This window comes from Aspergillus undulatus, assembly GCF_047715775.1.
Source record: "Aspergillus undulatus strain CBS 261.88 unplaced genomic scaffold BDV17scaffold_42, whole genome shotgun sequence".
NCBI lineage: Eukaryota > Fungi > Ascomycota > Eurotiomycetes > Eurotiales > Aspergillaceae > Aspergillus > Aspergillus undulatus.
In genome coordinates, this window is record NW_027396646.1 from 168763 (window position 1) to 184753 (window position 15991).

Genomic DNA, 15991 nt, shown 5'->3' on the forward strand with positions numbered 1-15991 from the left:
AACCGCTCTTCCTGGTATGGATTAGAGAAGATGCTTGAGTATATAACAAAAATATTGCGACGTCAGGCAGGAAGCTCGGCTATATCTGGAGAAGGAAAGTCTGTACCTTCCGAAGCAGTGGAAAACGAATCCGAATCAGAGTCAACAGGCCACTCTGCTCGGTTGCTGGTCCAGAATTCCAAACCCTGATTATGGAAGGGACATGCTTGTTGACCACGAGTCGCGCTTCCCCCAATCACGGACACGGGAGTATTTATGAAACGAGCTCCAAAAAGGTCTGCATTTCGAAGAAGACCATCAGGCTGGATGATGGGTTCACGTACGGGAGTAGGGTGACTCAATGGGGCCCCTGGTGGAGTCGGGAGCTGCTGGGACTCTGACGTGAACAATGCTTGTGGACTGTGCCCAGGAGCTAGAGATATATTGCGATAAATGGCTGTTCCCGATATTGGACGGGGTGGCGTTCGGTCTAAAATATCCAGGGGTCGATGCATCTGCTCTGGTGTCTGTGATCGACTGTCGGGGAGACCTTGTTCCAATGTGCCGGGAAGTTCCTGAACAGAGCCGGCTCTGTTTGCTGTTTCTGGGACCGTCCCCAGAGACGATATATGATGCGCTGTTACAGGACCCCTGCTCGCGGCTTGGGGACCCTGGTTCGCCTGATGCGTTCCCGACGTATGTGCAGAATCTCTCGAGGCTAATGCACCGGATGCGAGAGATTCTGGCTGATGTCGTGCTCGTCGTAGTAGATCTAAAACCTCTTTTTTGCACCCATCCGATATATCTGCCGCCGGAGCGAATCCGATAGTATCCAGTTGTAGCTTGGCGCTGAGACCCTCTCTGCTTGCGCTGACAAGGGTACGTGATAGGAGAAGTTCGAGAGCGCGCGGGTGGCCATGATATGCTGTGTGTTGATAAGGCCACCATTCTTGCTCGTCCTGTTTCAACACGGATGCACCGCGCTCTAGCAAAAGTGCGATGACCGGAAGATGCCCACCCATTGCAGCAAGGCACAAAGGCGAATCATCCCGGGCCCAAGTATCCGGCGGAAGATGTACCGGTGATCCACGGTCGAGTAAGTTCTGAACGGCAGCAGCATGGCCGGCTCGGCATGCCACCCCCAGGGCTCGATATCCCAGCGAGTCCCGAGCTTCTAGGGCAGCACCTTTGTCACAAAGCAGGTTAAGAAGTCCCATCGAGCCCTGGATAGCTGCGATATGGACAGGGCGCCTCTGTAGCTCTCCCTCTATCTGAGCCTCGATATGGGCGCCTGACATCAGCAGCAACTTTGAGATCTCAGTACTGTTGGCAAGACATGCATAATGGAGGGCCGTCAAGCCGGATTGACACCGCATTTCTGTCGGTACCTGTTTGCGAAGAAGAAGTTCCACGACGGCAAACTGTGAGTTCATAGCTGCTAGATGAAGCGCTGTTCTTTTTGCGACATTCACAATAGCCAAGGAGCCTTTCTTACTACTGAGAATCTCCACAACTTCTGTATGACCGTTGTATGCAGCCCAATGCAGGGCAGTCATACCGGCATCATCGACGCATCGACTGGAGGCTTTTCTTTTCAGAAGCGATTTGGTTGCTGAAAGCTCACCGACAGCAGCTGCACAGATGAGTGGGGTTCTTTTGTCAGAGCCAGGGACGTCAACATTGATTTTGTTGTCAAGAAGGATTTCAATCACTTTAACATGGCCTTTCTCACAAGCGTAATGCAATGCTGTCATCAAAGAACCGTCTTTGGCTTCAATATCTGCGCCTCCACTGGCTAGGAGCCTAACAGTGGTGTCATCCCCCTGCTTGGCTGCCGCGTGGAGCGCAGTCATCTGTCCATCCGCTCGTGAGTTGACTTTTGCTCGAGACAGGAGCAGAAGATGAGTAGCTTCTATTTCACCTCGCTCAGCTGCGACCCAGAGGGTCGTCCGTCCTCTAGAGTCCCGTGCTTCTAGATTCGTGCCCTCGGAAAGAAGCAGTAGCTCAAGAACTCCACAATGGCCACGCGAAGCTGCAAGGTGCAAGGCTGTTGATCCCGACTTGTCGACTGCATCGATGCGCGCGTTCTTGCGTATCAGAAGGTCCACCACGGCCTCGTTACCACAATGCGCTGCGACAAGTAGTGCAGTTCTCCGAGATTGAAGATGCCTCGCCTCCAGGTCACACCCCCTTTCAATCAGTTTTTCGACATCTGTCCAAGAGCCTGTTTGAGCTGTCTTGACAATTAAGGGGGCACTTGCTCCCTCCACAGACGTTAGATCAATGCTGGTGTGGACATCTCTATCGTGCGGACGCCGCCGAGTGTAGCCCAAACCATCTGTCAAACCATCTGTCAAACCTCGGGTAGGGCCCTGCGCTGGAGATCCGGACTTCATGCTCGTTTGGCTGAAGCGACGAAACACGGATTGAATCTTTTCGCGCTTTGACCCTGCGCTTTGGCTAAGCAAGATGGCTTGACCAGAATCGGACTTGGAACGCCGCGTATGATTCGAACTTGGTGTACGTGCGGTAGGACTCAGAGTGGCACTGTTGCTGTGGCCAATTGTTGGGCTTATTGTACCAGAAGGGTGGCCGGGCAACACTAAACTGCCTGTTCGGGACACTGATGTGCTTGTCGCCATGCCGCTGGCATAACCCTCATCAGTCGTCTGGCTCCGGTTGTCGTTACTCGTGGTCGACGTAGTCCCTGCCCTCGAGTACGGACGTTGCGGTACACGTAGGTATGGCAAGGTGGTAGCCAGAGTCCGGTCAAAGTCAAAGACCGTATCGCCTGTCGACGACTCGCGCTGGCTCACAGTGGAAGGCGTATGGATTCGGGAGCCTGTGTACGTGGTTGAGGAACGAAGCGTCGCAGCATCGTCGGCAACCTTCCAAATAATGTGACGGTTTTCTGCTTTGCGCAAAAGTTCAACTTGCTCTGCAGAGGATTGGCTGGATACAGGATGACCCCGGTCAATCTCATTGACTTTGTTGAAGTTGGACGTGAAAAATAGAAACAACCCACCATTGACAGGCTTGCACCAGCAATTGAAGCGCAACAACCTGAGAATGAAGTCTATCCTGATGCCCTCTCATCACATCTTCTCTCCAGACAACTCTCATTCGAGTTCTGAATCCAATTGTAGCCTCATTCGATGACACGTTCTGTGTCAATATCAGGACCTCGTTGGACAGAGCTTCCATGACTGTGCGGCAGCCATCGAGCGCAACGTCCAGGCTTCTGCTGTATTCTGCTGGTGATTCACGAAGCCTGACTCGTGTCCAATCCTCCAAATGCGTGATCGCAGCTCTGATAGTCCTCAATTGTTGCTCGAGGGTTCCGATCGTAAGATCCGCATGCTGATATTTCTCGCGAAGACTCGCCAGACCAGCAAGTGTTTCGGTGATGACTTGGCCGACCTGGAAAGCTCCCGAGATCAAGCCAAATGCAGAGACGGGGTCCATGCTTGGGACGGTCGGATAGGGACCATGGTTTTCGTGCTGGTTTAACAGCCGTGGTAGATCGTGAGACCTGGGTCGAGTCAATAAATAAGCACAGACGACATCTGGAGAAAGGAAGAGGAGAAAAGAGGAGAAAGCGTCGGGGTGGGTAGCACGAGGCTTGGATGCGACAATGGGGCTGAGAAGAGAGCACAGCCTCCACGCATCTGCGATTGAAACAGGCACTAGCATATCAGCCTCTGCTCGACACAATATTGGCGAGCTAATGCAGGGCTAAAACACTGGTTGGTCATGAGAACATGCAGGTCTTCAAAACTGGTCTAGATTGAGCAATAATATCGCTTTTCTATACAGATCCGCCATGCAGTACTCCTCTAAACTGTACAATAGCAAATGAGACACGAGCACCTGAATGCAGTTGAGTTCCTCTCAAGCAAGGAGCCCCGTTGGGTATATAGAACAAAAAAATCAACCCCATCGGTCAGGAACACACTCGCTAAGTCTTAAGCACCAATGGCGTTCTTAACCCATTTCTCCAAACCTCCCTTGGCGATGATCTCTTGGACATTAGGAGGCAATTCTCCAACCTTCTGAGTCCACTTGGGTCCGTTGGGGCCCTCCTGAACTTCAATTTGGCTCTTCCGTACATCCCAGGTCAGAGTCCAGCCCGTGCGACGAGTGAGGACTTTGTCGCCAGAGTCGAAAGTCTCACGGAGGCGGCTGATCAATCGAGGAACTTCCAGACCCATCAGGGCGTTGTTGATGCTGTTGCGGGAGAAAATGTTTCCGAAGCTGCCTGACACAACCAAGGGGATCTTCTTTGCCAGAATGGCAGTAGCAGCTTGTTCTCGGGAACTTCCACAGCCGAAGTTGAAACCACTGACTAGGATATCTCCTTCCTTCGCGATGGTCGAGAATTGAGGGTCGTAGTTTTCCATGCAGACCTTGGCCATGATCTCGGGCGACACATCATCTTGGTAAGTGTACTTTCCGGGATAGATCGCATCAGTGTTGTTGTTGTCCTGGTCACAAAAAACAATTTCTCCAGATACCCTTTCGGGGAAACCGGGGTAGATCTCAGTCAGACCTTGCTCGGACTGCTCGACTTCAGCAGCAGCGGGGGCCTCTTGGGCGAAACGCGCCTCGCCATCGGCCACAAGATCATCCATTTGACCGATCAGCTTTTCCAACTGTTCTTCGGCTGTAAGCATGCGGTCCTCTTCCCGGATGCCGTCGCCTTCCCCCCGAACCACTTCGGTCCAACCCTCGGGGGTCTCGTACCAGCCAGGTCCGCTGAGCTTACCGCTCAAAGCACTAGCAGCGACAACCTCTGGACTCCCAAGGTACGCCTTGGCGTCGGTGCTACCCATGCGACCCTTGAAGTTGCGGTTGGAGGCACTGATACCGACCTCTCCAGGTTCCAGCAGACCCTGGCCCATACCAATGCAAGGTCCACATCCAGCGGGCAGCTCTGTGGCCCCGGCCTCTAGTAACGTCTGCCAGTCCCCAGTACCCTCAGCTGCCAGCTGCTCGGGAATTGATGCAGCTGCGATGTAGAAGTTGACACCGTCGGCAATCTTGGGAACCTTGCCACCGTTCTTCTCGGCAGCATCCTTGAAGACCTTTGCGGCAGCAGCAATGTCCGAGGCGCGCGAATTTGTGCAGGAGACCAGATAGGCTTTGTTCACCTTGATGTTCTGAGTCTCAAGCTCTTTCAAAGGTGTGGCAACCTTGACTGAGTTGGGACCGGAGACATAAGGAGAAAGAGTAGAGAGGTCCAAGAAGAGCTCCTTGGCATATTTGGCACCCTTATCCGCGGTCAATGGATTCTCGAACAGCTGTTCCAGACGCGGGTGTGTGAATCGCTCAGCAGCCAGAGTCTTGAAAGGGCCGTCCGCAAGGCCCATGGCCGCCGTAGTAGCCTTTCCTCTTAGCCATCCCTTCAGCACACTGTCAATGGGGAACAGTCCCGATAGAGCACCCCATTCAGTCGTCATATTCGCGATGGTCAATCGAGTATCCACCGACAGGCCGCGCATCGTTTCCTCCGACCCAGTGAACTCGATCGCATGGTTCAAAACATCGTCTTTGTTGAACAGACCACAAAGGGCGACGATCACATCCTTACCGGTCACACCGGCCGGAAGGAACCCCGTGAAAGTTACCTTTGCAATGGGAGGAATCTGCCACCAGGTTTTGCCAGTTGCCCAAATACTAGCCGCATCAGTTCGAACAATTGGAGTCCCCAAGCATCCAACACCACCGTACATGTTGGAGTGGCTGTCACTCGCAGTGCACAGAGTTCCAGGCCAGGCATACCCCTCCTCGATCATAATCTGATGACCGATACCTCTGCCAGCTGGATAGAACTCCACGCCGTGTTGGGTAGCAAACTCCTCAATCTGACGATACTTCTTCAAGTTCTTTTCTGACTTGTTTTGCACATCGTGGTCGAGGGTCATTACAATCTGATCCGGGTTGTTCAGGTTGGATGCTCCGATGGACAGGAATTTGGATGCGACGGGCCAACTGTTGTCATGGGCTGTTCGAGAGTCAGACACTGTCAAAGTAATATTCTTTAATCATCATTCATGAACATACTCATGCAACGGTGGGGTGAAATGGTAACATAGTCTCCGGCCTTGACGAATTTGCCCTGTGGCAAACCTACTGAGTACTGCTGTACAATCTTCTCGGTAAGAGTCTGGGGCACGGCCTTCGAGGTGTTGAGGGCGGAAAAGAGTGCGGCGGAAGAAGGATCTTCGAGCTGCGACTGGAAAACGTCTTGGAATTGCCGTCTGGTTGTTGTGAATGTCCGTTGCTGATGACTCTTCGACATGGCGCATCGGAGCACCACCAAGCGGCGGCCGAGGCCTCTTTGCGACATTAATCGTGACTGCATAAAGTCAGTACGCTTATTCAATGTACGAAGTCGAAGGAGATTCTGCAAAATCCCAATTGCAGCGTTAAAGGGTACTCACCGTCATGATTGTTCCTGCGGAGTGCGGAGAAGTTGGTGAAATCGGCCTGGATGTTTTTTAAGGCCTGCTACTCATTTTTTGTTCCTGACGAATCAGGTGGCACTGGTTGTCATTGGTCTGTCCGGGGAACGCCTCGGCAAAGACGGTTAACGCACCAAGATTCTCCGTTATCGGAGTTAATCGTTGCTCCCGGAGGTTTACTTCGTTGTTACGGACATTGTTGGATGGAGACGATTTATATCTATTCGTTACTAGTGTTGCTCATGGAGCCGTGGATCAGAGGCTTCAGAGCTTCCAAACAGCCCAATCCTTGAGGTCAAGCTCCTTGATGATGCCCCGGAGAGGACCTTGCAGCTCCATCCCTTGTGCCCAAAGCTTCGGTCCGGCCATATAGCTGATGAAACCTTCTGGTCCTGAAACGAATATCAGATTGCCGCTTTGCGTGCCAGGGGAGGGTGAAGCGGCTTCGGTGAGATCTGATATGGATTTCTTTCCAATAAACTTGTTCTCGTCATCGACGAAATATTGCACAGTAACCTGCTCAGGATATTGCGCTTTGAGAGCCTCCAGTTCCTGTACGATAAGAGACCCGTCCATAATATCTCGTACATCACTAGGACCAGGAGTAACGGCTGATTTTGAGGGCTTGAAGAGTCTAGAGAGCCATGACGTTTGTGTCTCAACCTCCGAATCTGTAATCTCATTGCGCCCACCCTTGCAGTCTTCTCGCCGTCGATTCGCCCAGAGAATATGTATTTTGGGTTTATTAGTTTGGTCCGTACGACGAAGGAGAGTATGCCCCGCTTGTAGAGCAGGTGCAATTCCCGTCCCGCCGGCGATGAAGAGGATTGTTTTCGTGTTCGATGGGATCTCGCACTCGATCCGGGGTCCTCGCACTTCGATAGGCGCTCCTATCTTTAGACTGTGCAAGTATCGCGAGACTTCGCCGAAAGGGTCTTTACGGATGAAAAACCGCAAGCACTCGTCGTCCCCATCAGGGTCCGTCGATGGCAGCGGAGTATAGTCCCTGCCGATCTGCAGCTGCGGTTGCTTGAACATAACACTCCATACTCCGGTCTTCCAGGCAGCATCATATACCTCGAAATTGCTTCCATCTGACTTTGGAGGTTTAATCGTGAAAAGGCTGCCGGTTGACGAGACGGTCTCCCGAGAAACCAGTGTGTACGGCGTAAAGCGGGCAGGGTTCAGGGTCGTCGAAGAGCCCGAATCTTGCAACCATTTTATGTACGCGCCAATTCCAGCTGCGGTGACTGTTACCACAGTCAAACGCAGCCACCGAATTTGAGAAGTGGGCGACGAGGTCGAGGAGGTAGAAGTGGTGGCATTGCGTCGCTGCGGTCGTGCTAGCGACCTCGCGGCTGCGGGACACGCATTGTGAGGAAGGAGGAAGCCCCGTAACCGGGTTCTGGGCTTCATGGGATGAAAAGAAGGTCAACAAGTATAGCAAAAATTGAAACAACTCTCGTTGAAATCGCTATTTTTTGCAGGGGTGATGCACTAGTCCAAATCGGGTACAGATGATGTTCCTCGTCATTACTCGATCTCCAGTCAAAAGACTCGCATGCCGCTCTTTAGTCTGGACTTATTCTATTTCGGCATTCTGTGATTTATGTTGCTTTCGCACTTCTGGGTTCAGCCTTTTGTTCGTGGCTGACCCTAGAGACCCCTCTGTCCTTTGTTCTGTCCTAGATGGCACGGAACCCTTTTGACGGCCGCTGCTCTCAATAACCATCATCTCCGCAACGACTCCTTTCGACCTCCGACGCAGCTCGTCAAGGACGCCATGTCCCGGATCACCTTCTCTCCCCCTGAATTACAATCCGACCATGGTCCCAGGGACTCGCTTGAACTTGCTTCTTTAGCCTCCTCAACTCGCGAATCCGGCCTCGACCTCTCCCGCTCCTCCTCCCCCTCCGGCATCTCGTCCTCGCGCAAGCTGTCGCTAGAAGATGAGGACCCCCTTTCTAGCTCCAACATACATGCGAACCAAGAATCCTCACGGCCGCGATCCGGTCGGACATACTCTGTCTCTTCCGCATTCGATTTCGGGAGCAGTCTGTTTCCCTTGTCCCAGACTGCCGATGGCTACGCCGCCTTGGGAGCTCCGTCTGCTCTTGACCGAGAAAGCGGCATCGGCGATGGCTCATTAGAACGGAACAAAACACTGACCTATCTCAATGGACTCTCTCTGGTGGTCGGATTGGTCATAGGCTCAGGAATCTTCTCTTCGCCGAGTCAAGTCAACGCCAACGCGGGATCTCCTGGTGCTGCGCTAATTGCATGGCTCGTTGCCGGTTTACTCGCATGGACAGGGGCAGCCAGCTATGCTGAGCTGGGCGGTGCTATCCCTCTAAACGGTGGTGCTCAAGCTTATTTGTCCAAAATATTTGGTGAACTGGCGGGATTCCTTTTCACATGGTGCGCTGTTTTGGTGCTTAAACCCGGTAGCGCAGCTATTATCTCCATTATCTTCGGAGAGTATGTCGTCCGGGCATTCCTAGGTGCCGAAGTCGAGCAGATCAATCCTTGGATTAACAAAGGAGTTGCATTTGGGGGTCTTTTTGTGGTGACTTGTTTGAACTGTCTATCCACCAGACTCGCTGCTCGGATTGGTGACCTTTTCATGTTCTTCAAGTTCGTGGCATTGATTGGAGTCGCCATCATTGGCATTATTGTCGCTGCTACCGGTTTCTCCTCGAAGGGACAGGCAAATGAGGAATGGAAATCAAGCTGGTTTGAGGGCACGAATATGGATATTTCTGGGTGGGCTATGGCGCTGTATGCAGGTCTCTGGGCGTTTGATGGATGGGACAATGTGGGTTTCGTCAAAAGCGTTCTTCAAGTCGGCTTACTGACAAGTAGCAGACCAACTATGTGACGGGTGAATTCATGAATCCGAATCGAGATCTACCGCGTGTGATCCATACTGCAATGCCTCTGGTCATTGTTTCCTATCTGCTTGCAAACATTTCCTACTGTTTTGTCCTTCCTCAGTCCACGATTGAGGTTACTGACACTATTGCTGTCCAGTTTGGCAGCAAAGTGTTTGGTAGTATAGGAGCCTTGGTTTTCGCACTGATTGTTTCTGCGAGCTGTTTTGGTGCGCTAAATGCGACCATATTTACCAGCGGACGTCTAGTTTACGCAGCCGGTAAAGAAGGCTACCTCCCCTCACTGTTTGGTGATCTCTGGACTCAAAGCTCCTCTCGCGGTATGGACAGGCTTCAGCGCCAGTCGTGGGCCAACAAGCTCGTGTCCCGCCTTTTCGGCAACAGAACCTGGATCGGACACACGCCTATCAATGCGATGGCGCTGAATAGCGTGCTCACATTGCTGTACGTCATTGTGGGCGAATTCAAGACACTTGTTACCTTCTACGGCGTCGCGGGGTACACGTTTTACTTCCTCACAGTGTTGGGTCTAATCGTGCTTCGCGTTCGCGAGCCGCATCTAGAACGGCCGTATAAGACCTGGATATCGACGCCCATTATCTTCTGCTGCGTCAGCCTTTTCCTACTCAGCCGCGCTGTCATCTCGGAGCCGCTACAAACCCTAATTGTAGTCGGATTCATTGTTGCAGGAGTTCCTATTTATTTCTGGCGCATCTACAAGCGGGATGGTCAGAAGGCGTCTAGAGGTTGGAGATTCTGGCAGTCACGATGATCATGAACGGCACTTTTTCTCGCTTTTTCTGCTTTCACCGATCCAGTTCTGATCCCGCTACCGATTATTGCTTTCTAACTCTTTACTCCTTATAGTGATGGGTTTTCTACATTGATACCCACCTGCCCCTCTGATATTCTGGGACCGGGATTCTAAGTCTGTTATTCTATAGATGAACTGGCGGCATGTCGGATTTGGGAAATGGTTTCTTGTTTTCGCCTCCAGCATTTATATTATAGAACTCCAGCTGGGGCTAGGGTTGAGATGGAGTCGAAAGGGTGATGATTATACGAACATCGGAGAAATGCTCAATATCTACCAATAATCAATAATAAATTCCTGAAATTATCTAATGGCCGGCTAACAACAACAGTCTCCGTTCTCAGATTCGAGCATCACCACCACTTTTGTGCACAAGCTCACTCATCTGTCTTGGAGACCCTCGCTTATGCTGACCGTCGGCAGTTACGGCGACTCCAACTCCAAGTCGGGCGCAAACGCCGACGACCAGAGAGCTTAACATCATCCCCATAGTCCTCTATCGTCAAAGGCACAAACGAACAGTCACGGGGAATCGCGAGGCTTCTGGTGCGCAATAATCACCCAACTGCCTCAACGTATATTCACCATTGCTCAGAGTCCATACAGATTCTGATCGGATATGGGAAGCCTTCAGGCATGGGAGGAGATCGTCGTGCGAAAGCAGACCATTCGTGATGAGGCTTTAAAGCCCTATCTTGTCTCTAATATTGAGAATCGGCCGCCTCGAGTCCGAAGTGTTCAGGATCGGTCTTGTCTCAAAGATGACCCGTTGATTCAGGAGATAACGGACATCGACAGTGTTCCGGCTCTACTAAAGCAGCTCCAGAGTGGGCGATATTCTGCTGAGCAAGTTATTCGTGCGTATATCAAGAGGTAAGCATTCATTCATCCAGCCTGGTATTATCTCGATGCGGTGCTGACCGATTCAGGGCTACAGTAGCTCATCAGCTTGTGAGTTAAGCGCTGGCGCATTTTCGGGAATGCTAACATGCTGGTGCAGACGAACTGTATCACGGAAGTTATATTCCATGATGCTTTGATTCAGACCCAGGAACTGGACAAGGGGTTCAGAGAGACCGGCCAGCTGAAGGGTCCACTCCACGGCGTGCCGATTACAGTTAAAGATCAATTCAACGTCAAGGGTTATGACTCTACCATCGGCTATGTCGGCCGGTCGTTTTCTCCTGCGACAGAGGATGCGGTATTGGTTCAAATGTTGAAAAATATGGGCGCCGTTATCATTGCTAAGTCGAATCTGCCGCAGAGCATCATGGTATGTTTTATTCTTCCAGTCGGGTATATCCATGGCATACTGATGAAGACCAGTGGGCTGAAACCGAAAACCCTCTCTGGGGCTTGACGGTTAATCCTCGCAATCCCTCTCTCACACCTGGTGGCTCGACAGGGGGTGAGGCTACGCTGCTTGCATTGCATGGGTCTATCCTGGGCTTTGGGACAGATATCGGTGGGAGTGTTCGAATTCCGCAGTGCATCATGGGCTTATACGGATTCAAGCCTAGCGTACGTCTACAACTTATCTATCGGTTGGATAGTTTATACTGAGAGAGTATAGAGTGGGAGGACACCATACATGGGCGTTCCCGTATCAACAGAGGGACAGGAACACGTTCCTTCATCCGTCGGCCCCATGGCAAGAGACATCGATTCTCTTTGCTACATAAGCCGCCTCATTGCCGACTCACAGCCCTGGAAGCTAGATCCACGATGCCCGCCTCTACCGTGGAATGAGAGTGTTTTTGAGGGCATCCAATCTCGACCGTTGGTAATCGGTCTGATTCTCGACGACGGCGTCGTCAAGGTCCACCCTCCCATTGCACGTGCGCTGCAGGAAATTGCAGAAAAACTCAAAGCAAATGGTCACGAGCTTGTCACATGGGACACGTCCGACCACCTAGCTTGCATTAACCTCATGGACCGGTACTATACAGTCGACGGAGGCGAGGACGTGCGCCGCGATGTTGCCGTTGCCGGCGAGCCCTTCATCCCACACGTCGAAGCACTCGTGAACCGTGGGAAGCCGATATCCGTCTACGAATACTGGCAGTTCAATAAGGGGCGAACAGCCCTGCAGAAGAAGTACCTCGACAAGTGGAATGCGGCGCGATCGCCATCTGGAAAGCCCGTCGATGTCCTACTCAGTCCGACTATGCCGCATGTTGCTGTGCCGCATCGGAGCGTGCGCTGGGTTGGGTATACGAAGATATGGAATTTTCTGGATTATCCTGCTGTTACTTTCCCTGTCGATGAGGTCAGGGTTGAGAAGGATATACTCGAGTCAGGTTACGAGCCAAGGCATGAAGTTGATAAGTGGAATTGGGACCTCTATGATGCGCAGGCCATGGATGGGCATCCGGTTAATTTGCAGGTTGTTGGGAGGAAGCTGGATGAGGAGATCGTGCTGGGATCAGCTAAAGTGATTGAGCAGGTCTGGCGTAGTTAGTAAGGCGCATAGGATTGAAATGGAAGATTGGATACCTCTTCCCCCATTCCTGTGCTCTGTATCCCCACTTCTGGCCATAGTGGATTTCCCTTTGGAGTCGTGAGGGGTAGGATGTCCGTGATCTTCTGCAATCTTCAAGGGCTCGAAGCAGCTACACTCCATGCAGACAGGCAGGTCGTTGTACCGATGACATAAACCATATGAGTCTCATTTTATCGTCTCAAAGACTCGATAGTACCAAGGATCTCAATCAAAGCTCTTTCCAGCGAGCGCGTTGAAGGAGATAAGAGTGACCCCTCACGATGGAGCCCCGATAAGCAGGGCGGGGTCCATCTCTCCACCAAAAGCTCCCCGAGCCCTCCAGCTTGCCAGAGAACCACGGATAATACGCCGAATTAACAAACTTCGAGCTTGTCACTGGCTCTCTGCTCCGACCTCCCGAGGTCTGTTTCCATTGCGTAACATGTCCTGTTCTCCTTGAGGGAAGCCGTCCTTATCGGTCCGGCAAAGCTTACCCCACCCTTCGCTACTAGAAGAAGCTTGGAGGGACAATTTTCGAGAGTAAACCGCAATTGCTCTCTGTCTCCAATACCACCCATAGAAAACTTCAGCAACATGGGAAAGAAGCGCGTCCTCGTCTCTTACGGTGTCGACATCGACGCCGTCTCCGGATGGTTAGGTTCATACGGCGGCGAAGACAGCACCAGTGATATCAGTCGAGGTTTGAGCCTGCCTTACCTTCACAATCAATCAATTAGTCTAATAGCAGAAAGGTCTCTTCGCTGGCCACGTCGGCACGCCGCGCCTTCTAAACCTATTCGAGAAATACAACATCAAAGCCACCTGGTTCATTCCAGGCCACTCCCTCGAAACCTTCCCCGAAGAATGCGCCATGGTGCGCGACGCAGGCCACGAGATCGGACTCCACGGGTACAGCCACGAGAACCCCACCGACATGACGATCGAGCAGCAAAAGATCATTCTCGACAAGACATACCGCATGCTCACTGACTTCTGCGGGAAGCCGCCACGCGGCACAGTTGCGCCGTGGTGGGAGACGAGCCAGGAAATGACGGAGTTGCTGCTGGATTACGGGATTGAGTATGACCATTCCATGCTGCATCATGATTGTCAGATGTATTGGCTTCGGACGGGGGATACGTGGACGAAGATCAATTATAGTCAGAGGCCTGAGACGTGGATGAAGCCTTTGCAGAGGGGGAATGAGACTGGGCTTGTGGAGATTCCGGGGAATTGGTACTTGGATGATTTGCCGCCTATGATGTTTATCAAGAAAGCGGCCAATAGTCATGGGTGGGTGAATCCGAGGGATGTGGAGGATATTTGGAAGGTTGGTCTATACCTAGCTGCTGCTTTGCTTTGGTTTATGCTGGGCAAGGAGCTGAATGACTTTTCAGGACCATTTCGATTACTTCTACCGTGAGTATGACGAGTTTGTCTTCCCCATGACCATTCATCCGGATGTTTCTGGTCGCCCGCATGTTCTTCTCATGCATGAGAGGTGAGTTGTTGCCTGACAATGTCTGGTTAGATGCACGGTTCGGCTGACAAGCTTAGGATTATTGAGCACATCAACAAACACGAGGGCGTGGAGTGGGTGACCATGGAGCAGATGTGCGATGACTTCAAGAGCAAGAATAAGCCTCCTGCTGGCGCGAGAGCGCCGGCATCACCTTCGTCAGTGCTCAAATAGCCAAGTAGCGGATGTCGTTCATATGTTGAAGTTCAGTTAATGTTTGCCCATGTATATAACCGCACTAAGACCCAGAAATAAGGGTAATTTAACCAGGAAATGTAAAGGGGCCTTGTGATGAAAGTGGAAATGTACAATTGTTTCATTAGATTAACGTGGCGCGTCCAACTCCTTCAACACCGAAAATATGCCAGCACTCAACGCATAAGCCGCCCTGTTCATGACCTCGGGGATTCGAATAAATCTGGTTTCATGTTTATTCTACAGAGTTTCGAAACACACCCGGACAACTGTACCAAGGTTAGTGTATCCAGTCCCTGAGGTTTAAAACCTGACAACTCACCTGAAGCAAAGACTGTACTCCGTCCAGGATGCGCATATGTGTAAAGCCAATCTCACGGATGAATTCCAGTTTTGAATGTTCGGACAGCGTTGGGATCGTCTTGGTGACCTTGAACATCGTGCTGATAATATCATGAGAAGAGTACCCCAGATCCCTATTTCCATGGTTAGCTAGCTCTGACAGATGATGTCTGGAACTCCTTAAGTACCATAGCTCGTTCAGTGTCTCCAAGGCAGCATCGACCTTTCCTTCCCAGCAGGCTTTTATCATCACCTGGACCTTGATCGGGTGAGGGCTGTCTACCACACGGAAGACATTATCCCCGCTGACCAAGCCGAATCCGGACCAGGTACTCTGCAGGTTATTGAGGGCCTGACGCATATCACCCTCGGCACTGAATACCAGCGCTGCCAGCCCGTCCTCTGTGTGTTCTACCTTCTCCGCTTCGCAAACTTGGTTCAGTCGTTTCACTATTTGTGCGTCGGTTAGTCGTGCGTAGCGCAGAATGGCGCATCGGGACTGGAGCGGCTCGATAATCTTGTTTGACTGGTTGCACGCAAATGCAAATCGTGTTGTAGAGGAATAGATTTCCATCGTACGCCGTAACGCCTGCTGCGCACCGGATGTCATGCTAGAACAGGTCCATGAGCGCGCGTCGACATTGATAAAGGCTCGTATGCATACCTGTCTGCTTCGTCAAGAATGACGAGCTTATGGCGACCAGGAGGAAGTGTCACTTTCTTCTGGGCAAATCCTTTGATACGATTCCGCACAACGTCGATACCTGGACAAACAAATCAGCTAAAGTTTGCTTCTCACCAGTCAGGACGCCGATGTACCTCTCTCGTCACTAGCATTCAGTTCCAACACACCCTCCTTATAAGCATCCCCAAGCAATTGCCGCGCCAGGCAGAGAATTGAAGTTGTCTTTCCGATACCAGGCATTCCTGAGATAATCACATGAGGCATGTTTCCGTCCTTAGCGATGATCTTTAATCGCTCAACCGTTTCTGTGTTGCCGACAATGTCGTCTAGGAATACTGGACGGTACTTCTCGACCCTAGAGTAGGGCAGTCAGTTGCGAAGCTCTCGTGCCTTTTCCATTGAGTAGTTAGCATACCAGGGCAGTTCATAGTCTTGGGGGGGGGCGGCAGTATTAGCCTTGAGGGCATTGCGCGCAGCACTTGCTGAGGATTCGGCCTGAGCCATTGTTGGCAAGCTTGTAAGTTAAATTGATGTGGATGTTTTGTATGGTTCAAGCAGCAGCGGCTGAAGCCAGTGTTGGGAAAGACGCGAAATTCGGCCCGCCGACGCGTAGCTATTTT

The 15991-nt window shown here is 51.7% G+C and overlaps 6 protein-coding genes across 6 annotated transcripts; 2 read left to right on the forward strand and 4 right to left on the reverse strand.

Moving 5' to 3' along the window:
* Positions 1–62: 62 nt before the first annotated feature.
* BDV17DRAFT_293497 (ankyrin repeat protein) lies at positions 63–3444 on the reverse strand (the record flags this gene model as incomplete). The annotated part of the gene is made up of 2 exons (XM_073762624.1): positions 63–2931; positions 3005–3444. The coding sequence occupies 2 exons, from the start codon at positions 3442–3444 to the stop codon at positions 63–65; spliced, it is 3309 nt and encodes a 1102-aa protein (XP_073613339.1).
* Positions 3445–3746: 302 nt separating this feature from the next.
* On the reverse strand, positions 3747–6578 carry lysF (homoaconitase LysF). The gene is made up of 2 exons (XM_073758575.1): positions 6043–6578; positions 3747–5983 (listed from the first exon to the last, which is right to left on the reverse strand). The coding sequence occupies exons 1-2, from the start codon at positions 6341–6343 to the stop codon at positions 3945–3947; spliced, it is 2340 nt and encodes a 779-aa protein (XP_073613340.1). The 5' UTR covers positions 6344–6578; the 3' UTR covers positions 3747–3944.
* Positions 6579–6634: 56 nt separating this feature from the next.
* Positions 6635–7868, reverse strand: BDV17DRAFT_269410 (cytochrome b5 reductase family protein). Its single transcript, XM_073758576.1, has one exon. It carries the CDS (start codon positions 7857–7859, stop codon positions 6708–6710), a length of 1152 nt encoding a protein of 383 aa, XP_073613341.1. The 5' UTR covers positions 7860–7868; the 3' UTR covers positions 6635–6707.
* Positions 7869–8226: 358 nt separating this feature from the next.
* On the forward strand, positions 8227–12609 carry BDV17DRAFT_283257 (amidase signature domain-containing protein; the record flags this gene model as incomplete). The annotated part of the gene is made up of 7 exons (XM_073760328.1): positions 8227–9258; positions 9309–10096; positions 10776–11021; positions 11078–11099; positions 11149–11421; positions 11475–11669; positions 11722–12609. 7 exons carry the CDS (start codon positions 8227–8229, stop codon positions 12607–12609), a joined length of 3444 nt encoding a protein of 1147 aa, XP_073613342.1.
* Positions 12610–13014: 405 nt separating this feature from the next.
* Positions 13015–14613, forward strand: BDV17DRAFT_153670 (polysaccharide deacetylase family protein). The gene is made up of 4 exons (XM_073754532.1): positions 13015–13330; positions 13383–13960; positions 14028–14131; positions 14188–14613. The coding sequence occupies exons 1-4, from the start codon at positions 13225–13227 to the stop codon at positions 14321–14323; spliced, it is 924 nt and encodes a 307-aa protein (XP_073613343.1). The 5' UTR covers positions 13015–13224; the 3' UTR covers positions 14324–14613.
* BDV17DRAFT_153659 (replication factor C subunit 4) lies at positions 14186–15923 on the reverse strand. Its single transcript, XM_073754531.1, has 6 exons — positions 15787–15923; positions 15506–15726; positions 15351–15450; positions 14875–15297; positions 14667–14820; positions 14186–14613 (listed from the first exon to the last, which is right to left on the reverse strand). Exons 1-6 carry the CDS (start codon positions 15873–15875, stop codon positions 14542–14544), a joined length of 1059 nt encoding a protein of 352 aa, XP_073613344.1. The 5' UTR covers positions 15876–15923; the 3' UTR covers positions 14186–14541.
* Between the last annotated feature and the right edge of the window lie 68 nt (positions 15924–15991).

Coding starts and splice junctions, on each gene's coding strand:
- BDV17DRAFT_153670 (XM_073754532.1), top strand. CDS start 13,225: ATGGGAAAGAAGCGCGTCCTCGTCTCTTACGGTGTCGACATCGACGCC. Junction 13,961..14,027: donor ATGTGGAGGATATTTGGAAG/GTTGGTCTATAC, acceptor ATGACTTTTCAG/GACCATTTCGATTACTTCTA. Junction 14,132..14,187: donor GTTCTTCTCATGCATGAGAG/GTGAGTTGTTGC, acceptor TGACAAGCTTAG/GATTATTGAGCACATCAACA.
- lysF (XM_073758575.1), bottom strand. CDS start 6,343: ATGCAGTCACGATTAATGTCGCAAAGAGGCCTCGGCCGCCGCTTGGTG. Junction 5,984..6,042: donor TTCACCCCACCGTTGCATGA/GTATGTTCATGA, acceptor ACTCTCGAACAG/CCCATGACAACAGTTGGCCC.
- BDV17DRAFT_153659 (XM_073754531.1), bottom strand. CDS start 15,875: ATGGCTCAGGCCGAATCCTCAGCAAGTGCTGCGCGCAATGCCCTCAAG. Junction 15,451..15,505: donor GAATGCTAGTGACGAGAGAG/GTACATCGGCGT, acceptor TTGTTTGTCCAG/GTATCGACGTTGTGCGGAAT. Junction 15,298..15,350: donor ATTCTTGACGAAGCAGACAG/GTATGCATACGA, acceptor GACCTGTTCTAG/CATGACATCCGGTGCGCAGC.
- BDV17DRAFT_269410 (XM_073758576.1), bottom strand. CDS start 7,859: ATGAAGCCCAGAACCCGGTTACGGGGCTTCCTCCTTCCTCACAATGCG.